Here is a 13,808-nt window from a genome sequence, read left to right on the forward strand (position 1 = left end):
CTTGAACTGTTGTATAACATATATTTTTTTCAATTATTTCTGTCCAGCAGTAAAAGAGGAGTAGGCTTTACAAAATGACCATTTCACGCGGATTGAGGACACTAATCGCCTTAAGGTTCAAAATTTAATTTTTATTTTGTCTTTGGTGACTATAGGACTTTTCCCAACTCTCATCCCCACCGCTGCAACTCCTGTATAGTCAGGATCTACAGCTTGACCGCCAATAAAAAAAAACCGGCCAAGTGCGTGTCGGACTCACGCACAAAGGGTTCCGTACCATTGATTTATTGTTTTTTTTTTTTTAATTTAAGTTATTTTATATGAAAGATTACGCGGTATTAAGCGGGGAGCCCCCAATATTTTTTTTATTGTTATTGTTGTTGATGAATTTCATACAAAAATATGAAAGTAAATGTTACCATATACGTGATAGCGATTCCAGGCAGCAAAAGAATGAGCATGTTCATGGCATCGACCAATTCGGACCTGAACCGAGAGGCTACTCGACTCTTGTCGTGGTTCCCGATCTGTAAGAAAAACCACCATCATTCAAACTTTATAAAATGTATCATCATCATCATCATCTCAGCCATAGGTCGTCCACTGCTGATCAATCCCCCAATACTTTTCATGTTGCCCGGTTGGTAGCGGCCTACGTTTATAAAATTAGTTTTAAATGCCATCACAGACTACAGCACATTGAGAGCTGATGTAGTTGTGTGATATTGTTCAACAAAAAAAGTATAATGTATTAAAACTACTTTTAGTTATCTTCTTCTAGTTACATACAAATAATGTCTGTAAGATCTAATGAACAGTCATAGGCATTATGATGAATGACAATAACGTGTTTCTTTTTCAGACAGTGAAATTGAATCAAGCCGTAATGTTCTAACCAAACTGGGAACAAAATACACTGTCACCCGTTTTCACAAACATTACTATGAAGTCTCACAGTGCTCGTGGACGCACAGGGTGACACACGAACCAATCACAGAGCTCTATTCAACACTGTGGCAAGTTCACTTAGGCAAGCATCGTTTCTGAATACGGGCGTTAGATTCTCAAGTCAGATACATGCTACTTTACCACCCAATTGGCTTGCTTCCTCAAAGGTTTGTACGTCAACCATTTGTCCACAGCGTACTTAATATCCCTCGCATCCGAGTCCTTATCCAGGTCCTCAATAAGGGCGAAATTGAAGGGCACATGGGCCCCCGAATGGATCCCTTCGCCGTAATACCTCACTGCATTTTTAATACTTGTGTACGCATCTGTCATCATTACCCTGAGGAAGGAAAAGGAATTGTATATGAGGCGTGTTCAGGGCACAAAGGAATTAAATAACGGTAGTACAAAGTGATTTTCCTCGACAGAGTTTAAGCTTTATTGCTTCACGATAAGATTTGGAATCAATTGAGTTATTTTTGTGGTTTAATGCTGATGAGTGTATATTTTAGTGTTGGTACACGTGGATTATGAGTTAATGAATCGATGTGGGCGGTTGTGTAAGCAAATATTAGAATAGAAGCATGGTAGCATAAAGAGCTGATTTGAAGAAAGATAAAGGATTCAACGAACTTCCCGGAAAAAAATACTTTTTTGTAACAAAAATTAACGCAATGTTAATTCAGAAATGCCAAAATTTGCATTGCTTTTTAGTCATCAAACATTTACTATTCACTCTTAATGACTAATAAAATAAGCAAGTAAAGTACGGCCAAATAGCAGCGATACAAAAGATCGATACGACTGTCGAGTTGACAATATGTTCTGTCTCTTCCCATCTTGTGTATTTGTCGTAATGTCTCGTTCTCCCGCCAAAATATGTCAAAGTCAGACGACTTCTGGGTTCACCCATGACATTGGGTTTGTTTACATTTGGTTTCGCTTCTCGTTGGCCCTACTTTATATTTAATAGTAATGGTTTGAAGTGAATTTCCATCAAAAATAATCTTTGCCTAATAAAAATAAAAATCTTCTGTTCCTAATAATATAATAGAATATTTTTTTAAGTCTCTGAATACGATACCTGGTCACGTTATTCCGTAGAGTTATAGCATCGAAAACGTCTCTGAATTGAGACACCATTTCATAGGTTTCTTCTTGGTCCTTTGTGTAAACGTGGTCCAAATACCCGTAGTCGTCTGGGCCCAGCCCTGGTTTCCCAGTGAGGGGCTCATCGGGGTACCTTCCCCCGAACACATCTTTGTCGGTTTCAAAGAAATAGTTGACAGAATTGATTCTCATACCAGCCACTCCCTTTTCGAGCCAAAATTTTATGATGTTCTGAAACGCACACATACATATAAATATAATTAAAGACGGTGTACGAAATTACTTTCAATTACTTATTGCTTTCCATAAGTTATGTAATCGTTGTAGAACTTAATATTCGGACCTAATTATGAATCCTGTCAGGAACAGCGTGATTGTGTAATAGAAAGGAAAGGAAACCTACCTATTTTGTATCTAAATACATACACGAAAGTAAATAGAACCTATTTTGTAACTAAATACACGAGGCTATAATTAATTTATTGCGTAAACTGATATTAAAACACTTTTGTCAGCACCAGAATAAATGTATTAGAAAGTTCCATTCTGTATTTTTTTTTATTTGAAGCACACAGCATTAATCCAAGATTGATGCCTTCGACCTTAGAATCGAAATAACGACAGGTGTATTCCAAATACACGTGTGTGTGTGCGACCTTACATGTTACACGCGGGAAGAGGCTTAGCAGGAGCATTTAAATGATTGATGAGATGGAGATGGAACGTCAATGGAACGCCCTGATTTTGAAAATGGAATTTAGGTAAATTATTTCAATCATTGGTTATTTCGATTCTTATTTATGGTATTTTAGGTGTACTACATATTACAAAGGTACCATCGGCAACAGTGTTAACTATCCTTTGCCTGTTAGTGGTCTCGTTCTATCGCAAAAAATCACCATTTGATGAGAGTAAGAGCAAAAACGGAAATGGATAGTTAGTTAACAGTGTGGCCGTGTGTACATTACATAAAATAGGGATCACACATAATGTAGTAGTATTAGGCATTATTTTAATCGACGCTTTTAGTAGGTACATAGATATCAACATTAATGCATTACCTTCATTTCCTCAAAGACGACAGGGTTTCTGAAGTTCAGATCTGGTTGTGCCTCACCAAATTGATGGAGGTAGAATTGGTCTCGACTAGGGTGATAAGTCCACGCGCTTTTTCTGAACACACTGATCTGTAAAAACGACATTATGAGCTAAGAATAGGGGAAAGAATATTCCAAATCAGCAACCAGTTTATGGTTGTCTAAATTCGTTGGTAGATCCAAAAATATAAGTAGACATTTAAAGAACACCATACTCGTATGTGCCAAATCTTGGTCTAAATTGAATTGAATTGTGGAAACCTAAGAGGTCCCATAAGACTGCGGGGTAACAATTGATTTCTATGTGTCTCGATTAGCTGGTACTTAAAGGGCTGCAGTTTTTAATTTTCATTTAATTTTCGTTACTAACCCAATTATTAGGCGGTTTTCTATCACCATTGTCATCCATGTGACCATTCTCCCAGATGTACCAATCATTGTAATACTCGTCTTTGCTGGCCGACTTGAGGAACCATTCACTTTCGTTGCTCGTGTGGTTCGGTACGAGGTCTAAAACTATTTTTATGTCTGAAAATTCAAAACATGTTTTAAAGATGCTCAAGAGCAAGGTGCGTTAAAAATATCCTGAGAGTGATGGACCCATGGAATTTGTGATTGATTTGAAATTTTTAACTGCTGTTGCTTTACGGGTACTCTCAAAATTCTGCTAGTGATAAAAAAATGTGTTATGACTTCACCAATAAAAATTTTGTTTAAGCCAAAAACCGTAATCTAGAAATGAAAATTCCTTAACAGGATGATACCACAGGATGATACGCATTATCTAACAACATACCCAAACATGTGAAACATTGATTATCTTTTAGGCAGGTGTAGACATTGTTTATTTTTATCCAAGCAAACATTAAAACTCCGATAAAACTTCAAATAAACAAACTCGTACATGACAAGTTATCGCAGAATCTTGTTAGGAAACTTGAATGAGTGATTTGAGATTCTGGTTCTCAACCTGAGGCCCGCAATGTAAACTGTGGTGAAATCCATTATCCATAACGAAATTTCGCTTCATAGTACACCTTCTACGGTAGATTTAAAAGATAGAGTTACTACGTGATCATGGCGCTTGCAATAAATAAGGTACATGGTAGCAATCACCTCAATAATAATTATTCTGTTAGTGACCATGAAATTTTAAAACAATAGATAGAGTTACTGTCAAATATCAAACTCTCATCTGTCCAGAGTGAGAAGTGTAAGAAGTGTAAAATTAGAGACGATCCGTCTTTCTGCAGTGGAGACTGAATGTCCTGATGATATGATCTAACTAAGATTTTGTTACTTAGGGGCCCGCCACTCAAAAAAGTTGAGGATCACTGATCTCCAGTATAAACAAATTTCGCCAGAGTCGAAAATTTTGATGATTCGTCTGAGTAATGCATAAATTTGCGTAATGGATTGAGCAATGAATAATGATGAGCTCACTTAGTGCGTGTTCGGGACGATTCCCAAGTGTTGCGGGTGCAAATGTGATTGTGAACATTCAGGTTGATGTGAAGTTTTTCCTTTGGCAGCCAAAAAACTCTTACAAAGCACATCGCGAAAATAAGCTTTCATGTTTTTGATACGTTAAAAATGTCTCAGTTGGCAAAGCTGTTGCACCCTACAAAAATAAGCTTTGAAGTTTTTGATGTGTTAAAAATGTCTCAGCTGTTGGAAAGCAAAAGCGAACAAAAGGTCATCGGTTGACGGTCCACCTAAAATTTTCAGCCGAACCGACATAAAAATCGTGTTTAAGTTTATTCTAAAAGTCAGCAGAATTTAATAATTAACTTTTTTTCATTTAATGAGCTGATTTTCAGACATGGTTTAATTGGATTCGTAGGAAAAAGAAAAAGAAATAGCGCAATCAAAAACACTGCCTGAATATCGATCAGTAGATAGCGCCAGCTACCTACATACAAGAGCCGCGATTTTACCGAACGGACATTCAATAATTTCATCATCATCATCATCATCATCATTTTAGCCACAGGACGTCCACTGCTTAACTTAGGCCTCTCCCAATGACTTCCACATCGCATGGGCGGCCTGCATCCAGCGCCTTCCTGCTACCTTTATCAGGTCGTCGGGTAGACGTCAACGCTGCGTTATTCAATAATTTACAAAAAAAAAGTGCTTTAATGAACTTACCTAGTTCATAAGCCTTTTTGAGCAGCTGTTCAAAGTCCTCTAAAGACCCATATTCTGGTTGTATGGAGTAATAATCCGATATATCGTACCCAAAGTCATGCATCGGCGATTTGAAGATGGGAGATAACCAAGCAGCGTTGATACCAATCTCTTTCAGGTATTCTAATCTTGAAGTTATTCCTAAAAGTAAAAATAACTTTAACAACAGAACGGCAACTCTTGCACAAAAACAAAATTACGAAAAAATGCTCTAATGCTTATCCTTTATTATCTTCTATCGTGTGGATATTAACATAATCACAAAGAGTGTTATAGCTACTGCCAATAACAATATACTACACTAGTGCCTATATTGAGGCAGCCTGTATTACAAAAAGGTCAAAGATAAAAGCAGTGCAGGAACGGTCATTGTGGAAATCCCTGGTGAGGCCTTTGGCCAGCAGTAGAAGTCATTGGGCTGTACCGAAAACACATGGGAATAATCCCACCACTGCAACTCCTGTTTATTCAGGATCTAAAGCTTGACCTCATAACGAATTTCATCAGAAGAATTTACTTAATTAGGGAGGAAGGGACGAATACAAAAAACTCACCATTTATATCCCCAACTCCATCGCCATCGCTGTCCATGAAGGAACGAGGGTAGATCTGGTAGAACACAGCTGTCTCCCACCAGTCCTGCTTCACGTTCACATTCTCGTACCTCGCCTCGGCTATCACCACCAGACTTGCTGCTATGATCTCCCACATTGCTGGAAATTATGGTGATGATGATGATTTTATCTTTTCAAATTATTAGTAGTTACAGCTGGTGGAGTCTTTGTAGTCCAGAGATAACTAGAAGTTATCCAAAAGGTAAAAAGAGAAGTCTATATAGTAGAACTTATTAAGGAGGGGATAACAGACCGAATACTATTTGAGTAGATAATATCATCGTAGTATTATACACGCCTGAGGACGACGTGACGTCATGAGTCCAGAGAAGTATTTTCACTTCTTTATCTTCTTCTACAAAATGTGATAAGTAAGAGTGATCAATCTTTAAATCAGGAGTTTGCTTTTACTACCTCACGCACTGTCCCCTAACTGAAAAAACACCCTTTTCTTCGCTCTGTTCTCTCTAACTCTACTCTACCTCACAAAATTTCTAAAACAACGGTCAAAATAATCACCTGCACCCACGAGTCAACTCCTGCGCAAGTGAGATGGAAGCATATCCTCCAGCCTTTATATAACTAGCCCACAATGATTGTTTAAAAACATTGGCATACACTTCCTTGATACACCATTCATATTTTGCCGTGATGTCATTCAGTTTTTAAAACTACATGACAATAGAAATGATCTGTTTATTGTTTGGATTTTTAATAATGTCAGTTAATTGTGTTATAAAAAAACAATATTTTATTTCATTCTTGTTACAAACTTCTTCTTGCTCAAAACACGATTCAAACTCAAGCATGGCTGTGATTGGAATTGTAATTTTCAATGTGCGAGGGGGTTTACCGCGAAGATCAGCTACGTAAGCCATCTTCGGGCACACCAGCGCTGCCAAGACATTTAGGAGTCGGAGTGGTCGCCATGGCCGAAATCGATCGGATGGATCATCATCATCATCTTTACTAAAATTTTACACTTTTGTAATTCTGGACGACGGCACATCAAGCTTGTACTGCGGCATATTGTTAAAATATTATTAGTTCAAATAATCTAGGTGCTATTTTGTAACAAATGTAGAGCCTGATGTGCTGTTAACTGTATTTGTATGTAAGTAAACATTTTTTTTTTGTTTCAGGTAAGCAAATTCCACTTAAAAGTCCCTGCAATATGCATCAAAGCTGGTTTTGTAAGTTTTTATTTACTAGAATTAGGCTGAGTTGCACCACCCAACTTTAACAGTAACTATAACGATAACCGGTGTGTTTTGTATGGAATTTGAGAGGTTTCTGACGTTTGTTAAAGTCGAATTAAGAGGTTGCAACCCAGCCTAACATAATTTAATACGTACCTAAGTTACATCAACGCGATATTTAAAATTATATAACTAATAATAAAGTTCAGGATTTTGTAATATTGATCATTAGGCCTAATCATAAATAGGTAACGAATAGAATCATCATCAAACCCATGTACTACAATTTCTGCGCTTTCGCATGCGAATTGAAATTCTAACGCATCAAAATATGCCCCCGGCAAACATTCGTACGCCAGCTGACGTCGGCCGGTGTCCCTGGCGGCTGATATTTTAATCCGGGCTTAAAATTTAATCCTCATTACACTATCCCGGCGACCCGGCGACTGCACGTTGAATTCGGTGGATTAATACATTTGCATTTCAACTGAGTGTATTTTCCATTTGCCTTCGTTTGTTTTTTATTGTTGGGTTTTTAACTGACTGTGCCAGAAAGAGGGTTAAGCAATAATGTCGTTTTGATTAACTCCAAAGAATGTGGAATGTCACCTAAGAAAACAGCGAAGACCTCTTGCCACAAAAACAATAAAGAGGGTGCATTTAGATAAAAGAATTCACTAAAAGAAACGCGTAAATTCTAATGAGTATTAGCGATGAAAATTATGTTAAAACCCTTTGGAAAAATATTTTTAGGGCCTATACACACCACCATTTTTTCCTACAAACATTACGTCCGACAGCGCGCTAAAAAAACTTCGTGTGCATAGGCTCTAAGAAGAAGAGGCGTATGTGATAAATAATAAAGAAATATTTTATCAAACCAAGTATTCTTACAGACTTACACCCATTTCGTGTATTTTCATTGCTAAGCAAAAAACAAAATCATCCTAGAGAATGTTCGCGCGATTAAATTCCACACATTTTGTTGCTCGCCACGAAGCTATTATCGCGACCCATGTCACATTCCTCGGCTGGGTCGTTGTGCTTACAAACGTTTAATTTCTTAGGCGCTTGGTAATACACTAAAATATTAAAGACTTGCTTTCCGCCCGCGGCTTCGCGCATGTGAACTACATTTACTACATATTTTACGGAACCCTATTTTTTCCAAAATAAAATTTAGCCTATGTTACTCGTGGATAATGTAGCTTTCGAATGGTGAAAGAATTTTTAAAAACGGTCCAGTAGTTTTTGAGCCTATTCATTACAACCAAACAAACAAACAAAGATTTCCTCTTTTTAATTTTAGTGTAGATAGTGTAGAGAACTGTTTAGTAGAACAATAAATTTAAAATTTTACCACCTAGTATTAATTAAGACATTTACTAAATATTTTAAAAGATTATCCTTGTGAGTGTAGAAAAATAGATTAAAAAATAATGCAGCTTTGTAAGGTAAGTATAGACAGAGCATTTATGGCGCATTTTCATTAGTCGATAACTCGTTCGGTATACAGCATGCGGGGACTCCCCGCATGCGAGATAACGACCAATGAAAGTTGCAAGTCGATACGCGTTCGGTACAACGCCTGCGGGGATTCCCCGCATGCTGTCTGAATGTGTACTGAGCGTGCTATCGACCAATGAAATTCATCATTCAGATTTTCTGACGCGCCATGCCTGTTTCAGTTTTTTAGTAAACTTCGCACCCAGATTGCGGGCCCTGCGGCACGCGTTCCAGAAATCTCCCGCACGCCGCATGCGGACCCTATCGACTAGTGAAATTGCGCCATTACTTATAACAGAACAACGAGCCACTCTTTGAAATATTCTAGTGGCACCCTGTCATTTTACCTGTTCGTACGTTATAAATTTTTCTAGTGTCACCCTGTCATTTTACCTGTACGACGCGCGGCATAAGTTTTTTTCTGTGAGACGATTATTCAACAAAAATGTATAAACTGAGTTGCACCACCTAACTTTAACCGTATCTATAACGTTAACGTAAAGGTGTATTTGTATAGTTTGACATATTTTTGACGTTTGTTAAAGTCAAAGTAAGATAGTGCAACCCAGCCCTGTATAATAATATGAAACGTAATTTACTCTATACAAAATCGGTCTTATAAATTTGAAATAAGTACACTTTGGAACACTTATAATCAGATTAGGCTCGCCAACTAAGCTCGATAATAGATTCGGGGTGTGGTTTTGGTGCATTACCCTACTTTGGGTATCCTTGTTAACCTTAATAATAATTAGAAAAAAATTAGAATAAAAGTAAGTTTTGTATGAAGGTAATCATTATGAAACTTCACATGGATGCCATGTATAATCATACATCTAAATGTTCCCCCTGAATCGTTTTATCAATTGATAAAAGCCGTATTAAAATCCGTTGAGAATTTTATAAGCTCTATGCACACAAACAAACAAACAAACAGAGGGCTTTATTTATAATGTAGAGATGATACTCTCGTATGAATCTACACTCAAACAACGCTTGAAATTAGAGATTAGTATAAACATTGAAATTCAACCAAATGGAAGAGCAAGTAGGAAATGAATTTTAACCCACTAACCTACCCATTTTCCACAAACTTGACCAAAACCAAACCATAATAATAAACTGTCTACTACATGGACTGTCTAATGTACTAACTCCCGTATTCACAAACATTACTATGAGGTCTCACAGTGCGCGTAGATGAACCAATCGCCCACACATGAACCAATCACACGCCCGAATTCACAAACATTACTATGAGGTCTCATAGTGCGCGTGGACGCACAGGGTGACACATGAACCAATCACAAAGCCCCATTCAACGCTGTGCGTTCGATTTGCTGCTTCACTTACATAAGCAAGCATCGTTTGTGAATACGGGCGTGTCACCGATAAGTAAAGATCTATTTGAAGAATATCTCCACAATTTTTCCGCTTCCAAAACAGATAAAAGTTGGCCAAAAGACAGCGTTTCTGGTAGCATATGGTAGCAGATATTGGCGTGGTAAGGACGTGGAAATTTTACATCATGAATGCGGATGATAAAATGTGACCTCTCATGAGACTTGCGCGAAATTCCGAGCTTTATTTAATATGTTTGTATGTTAGTACATCCTCATTTACATTTGAAGTGGTTTTTATAGTGTTCTTTTATAGAAAAAATATTTAATAGAAATAATTTATAGGACGGGATTTATACCATGTCTGGTAAAACACAAATGATTTACCTATGAAAACATAGATAAAAGATTATTCTTATCAAATGTAGAGCGTACTATTTTCAAAAGGTTCCTATTTGATTTCTGTAAGTATTTAGATAGGTACATACTACAAATCTATGTTCAGATAATTTTAATGTTACATAAATATGTAGTTCAACTTATAAATTTTCCATTGTACAGTCTCATCAGTGCCTCTACCATGAGTTTACCTACCGAGCATCTCGCTATCGAGGGCGTAAAAAAATGTATGGCAAATTGTACAGCGCCTCTAGCGGTTAGTAGCTGAACCACAGCAAAACTAAAAACACTACCATGAGTTCATCTCAAATCGTTAGGTAAAAAACCTATCTAAATGAATACGATAGCGACTAAAGTTTTTATTAAGTTTCATACAAATAACTTACCATGAGTTGCAATTTTCAAAGATGTCATCGAAAAATACCATAGCTGTCACAGTAACGTAACTCACTGGCTTATTGACGTGTGAAAAGCAAAATAAAATTGTGGTTTTAGGTCATTTTAGGTGTTTTCTTTATTAAATTATGTCGGAAAGAAGTTTATTACGATGGAACATGTTATCAGCATGTNTTTCTAAAACGAATTATGACACCCCTTTTAGATATATTAGCTTAGTTTTTGTTACTTAATACAATGGGAAACTAAAAATAGTTAAAAACAAAAATATATTTCGTACCAAGGAAATTAGGCAAAATTGACCATTTTTGGCGAAATACCCATACCTGGTCACGTTATTCCGTAGAGTTATAGCATCGAAAACGTCCCTGAATTGCGACACCATTTCGTAGGTTTCTTCTTGGTCCTTTGTGTAAACGTGGTCCAAGTACCCGTAGTCGTCTGGGCCCAGCCCTGGTTTTCCAGTGAGGGGCTCATCAGGGTACCTCCCCCCGAACACATCTTTGTCGGTTTCAAAGAAATAGTTGACAGAATTGATTCGCATACCAGCCACTCCCTTTTCGAGCCAAAATTTTATAATGTTCTGAAACGTACACAAATAAATATAATTAAAGACGGTGTACGAAATTATTGTCAATTACTATTGCTTTCCATAGTTATGTAATCGTTGTAGAGACTAAAACTTAATATTCGGACCTAATTATGAATCCTGTTAGGAACAGCGTGACTGTGTAATGGAAAAGAAAGGGAACCTATTTTGTAACTAAATATTATGACTATTTATTACGTAAACTAATATTAATACACTTTTGGCAGCACCAGAATAGATTTATATAGAAAGATTCATTGTATTTGTAGCACACAGCATTAATCCAAGATTGATGCCTTCGACCTTAGAAGCGAAATAACGACAGGTGTATTCCTAATATACGTGTGTGTGTGCGACCTTACATGTTACATGCGGGAAGAGGCTTAGCAGGAGCATTTAAATGATTGATGAGATGGAGATGGAACGTCAATGGAACGCCCTGATTTTGAAAATGGAATACCGAAGATTTGTAAATAGAACAACCGCAAGTAGGTAAATCATTTCAATCATTGGTTATTTCAATTCTTATGGTAGGTATTTAGTCTGTACTTACTTATTACGATATTACAAAGGTAAATTACATAAAATAGGGATCACACATAATGTAGAAGTATTAGGCATTATTTTAGTCGACGTTAGTAATAAAAAACAACATAAATGCATTACCTTCATTTCTTCAAAAACGACAGGGTTTCTGAAGTTCAGATCTGGTTGTGCCTCACCAAACTGATGCAGGTAGAATTGGTCCCGACTAGGGTGATAAGTCCACGCGCTTTTTCTGAACACACTGATCTGTGAAAAACGACATTATTAGCTAAAGAAAAGGGAAAGAATATTCCAAATCAGCAACTAGAAATGATTAGGTATAAGGTTGTCTAAATTCGTTGGTAGATCCAAAAATATAAGTAGACATTTAAAGAACTCCATACTCGTATGTGCCAAATCTTTAAATCGTGGAAACCTAAGTGGTCGCAAGACTGCGGGGTAACAAATGATTTCTATTGTGTCTCGATTAGCTGGTACTTAAAGGGATACAGTTTTTAATTTTCATTTCATTTTCGTTACTAACCCAATTATTAGGCGGTTTTCTGTCACCATTGTCGTCCATGTGACCATTCTCCCAGATGTACCAGTCATTGTAATACTCGTCTTTGCTGGCCGACTTGAGGAACCATTCACTTTCGTTGCTCGTGTGATTCGGCACGAGGTCTAAAACTATTTTTATGTCTGAAAATTCAAAACATGTATTAAAGATGCTTTTCACAAGAAAAAGTGAAAAATATAATAGCGTAAAAAATATCCTGAGAGTGATGGACCCATGGAATTTGTGATTGATTTGAAAAAAACTGCTGTTGCTTTACGGGTAGTTTAAATTGCTCGAGCAGAAAAAGTTGAGTCTGTTCTCAAAATTCTGCTAGTGATAAAAAAAATGTGTTATGACTTCACCAATAAAAATTTTGTTTAAGCCAAAAACCATAATCTAGAAATGAAAATTCCTTAACAGGATGATACCACATGATACGCATTATCTAACAACATACCCAAACATGTGAAACATTGATTATCTTTTAGGCAGGTGTAGACATTGAACAAGTTTATTTTTATCCAAGCAAAAATTAAAACTCCGATAAAACTTCAAATAAACAAACTCGTACATGACAAGTTATCGCAGAATCTTGTTAGGAAACTTGAATGAGTGATTTGAGATTCTGGTTCTCAACCTGAGGCCCGCAATTTAAACTGTGGCGAAATCCATAATAACGAAATTTCGCTTCATAGTATACCTTCTACGGTAAACTTAAAAGATAGAGTTACTCCGTGATCATGGCGCGTGTAAGAAGTGTAAAATTAGAGACGATCCGTCTTTCTGCAGTGGAGACTGAATGTCCTGATGATATGATCTAACTAAGATTTTGTTACTTAGGGGCGCGCCACTCAAAAAAGTTGAGTATCACTGATCTCCAGTATAAACAAATTTCGCCAGAGTCGAAAATTTTGATGATTCGTCTGAGTAATGCATAAATTTGCGTAATGGATTGAGCAATGAATAATGATGAGCTCACTTAGTGCGTGTTCGGGACGATTCCCGAGTGGTGCGGGTGCAAATGTGACTGTGAACATTCAAGTTGATGTGAAGTTTTTCCTTTGGCAGTTATTTTACTGCCCGCCAAGGAATACCAAAAAACTCTTACAAAACACATCGCGAAAATACGCTTTAATGTTGTTGATACTCAGTTGGCAAAGCTGTTGGAAAGCAAAATCGAACAAAAGGTTATCGGTTGACGGCCCGCCTGAAATTTTCAGCCAAACCGACATAAAAATCGTGTAAATCGTCTTTAACTTACTTTCTAGTCAGCAGAATTTAATAATTATCCCTTTTCCTTTTAATGAGCTGATTTCAGATTTTTTTTTTATTTACA

The 13,808-nt window shown here is 36.9% G+C and overlaps 1 protein-coding gene across 1 annotated transcript in view; it reads right to left on the reverse strand.

Annotated features, from left to right (window-relative positions):
- The window catches only part of LOC114357593 (maltase 2), a 29,834-nt gene that overhangs the window by 13,992 nt on the left and 2,034 nt on the right, over window positions 1-13,808 (reverse strand). Inside the window, exons 4-8 of the mRNA XM_028311297.1 lie at window positions 12,458-12,615; window positions 12,055-12,180; window positions 11,126-11,382; window positions 1,090-1,288; window positions 420-527 (exon numbers count right to left, since the gene is read on the reverse strand). Coding sequence (XP_028167098.1) covers window positions 420-527; window positions 1,090-1,288; window positions 11,126-11,382; window positions 12,055-12,180; window positions 12,458-12,615 — 848 coding nt within the window. The remainder of the gene's footprint in view (window positions 1-419; window positions 528-1,089; window positions 1,289-11,125; window positions 11,383-12,054; window positions 12,181-12,457; window positions 12,616-13,808) is intronic.

The sequence above is a fragment of the Ostrinia furnacalis genome, unplaced genomic scaffold (assembly GCF_004193835.3).
Source record: "Ostrinia furnacalis isolate ACB-3 unplaced genomic scaffold, ASM419383v2 OfSCF3265, whole genome shotgun sequence".
NCBI classification, from domain to species: Eukaryota; Metazoa; Arthropoda; class Insecta; order Lepidoptera; family Crambidae; genus Ostrinia; species Ostrinia furnacalis.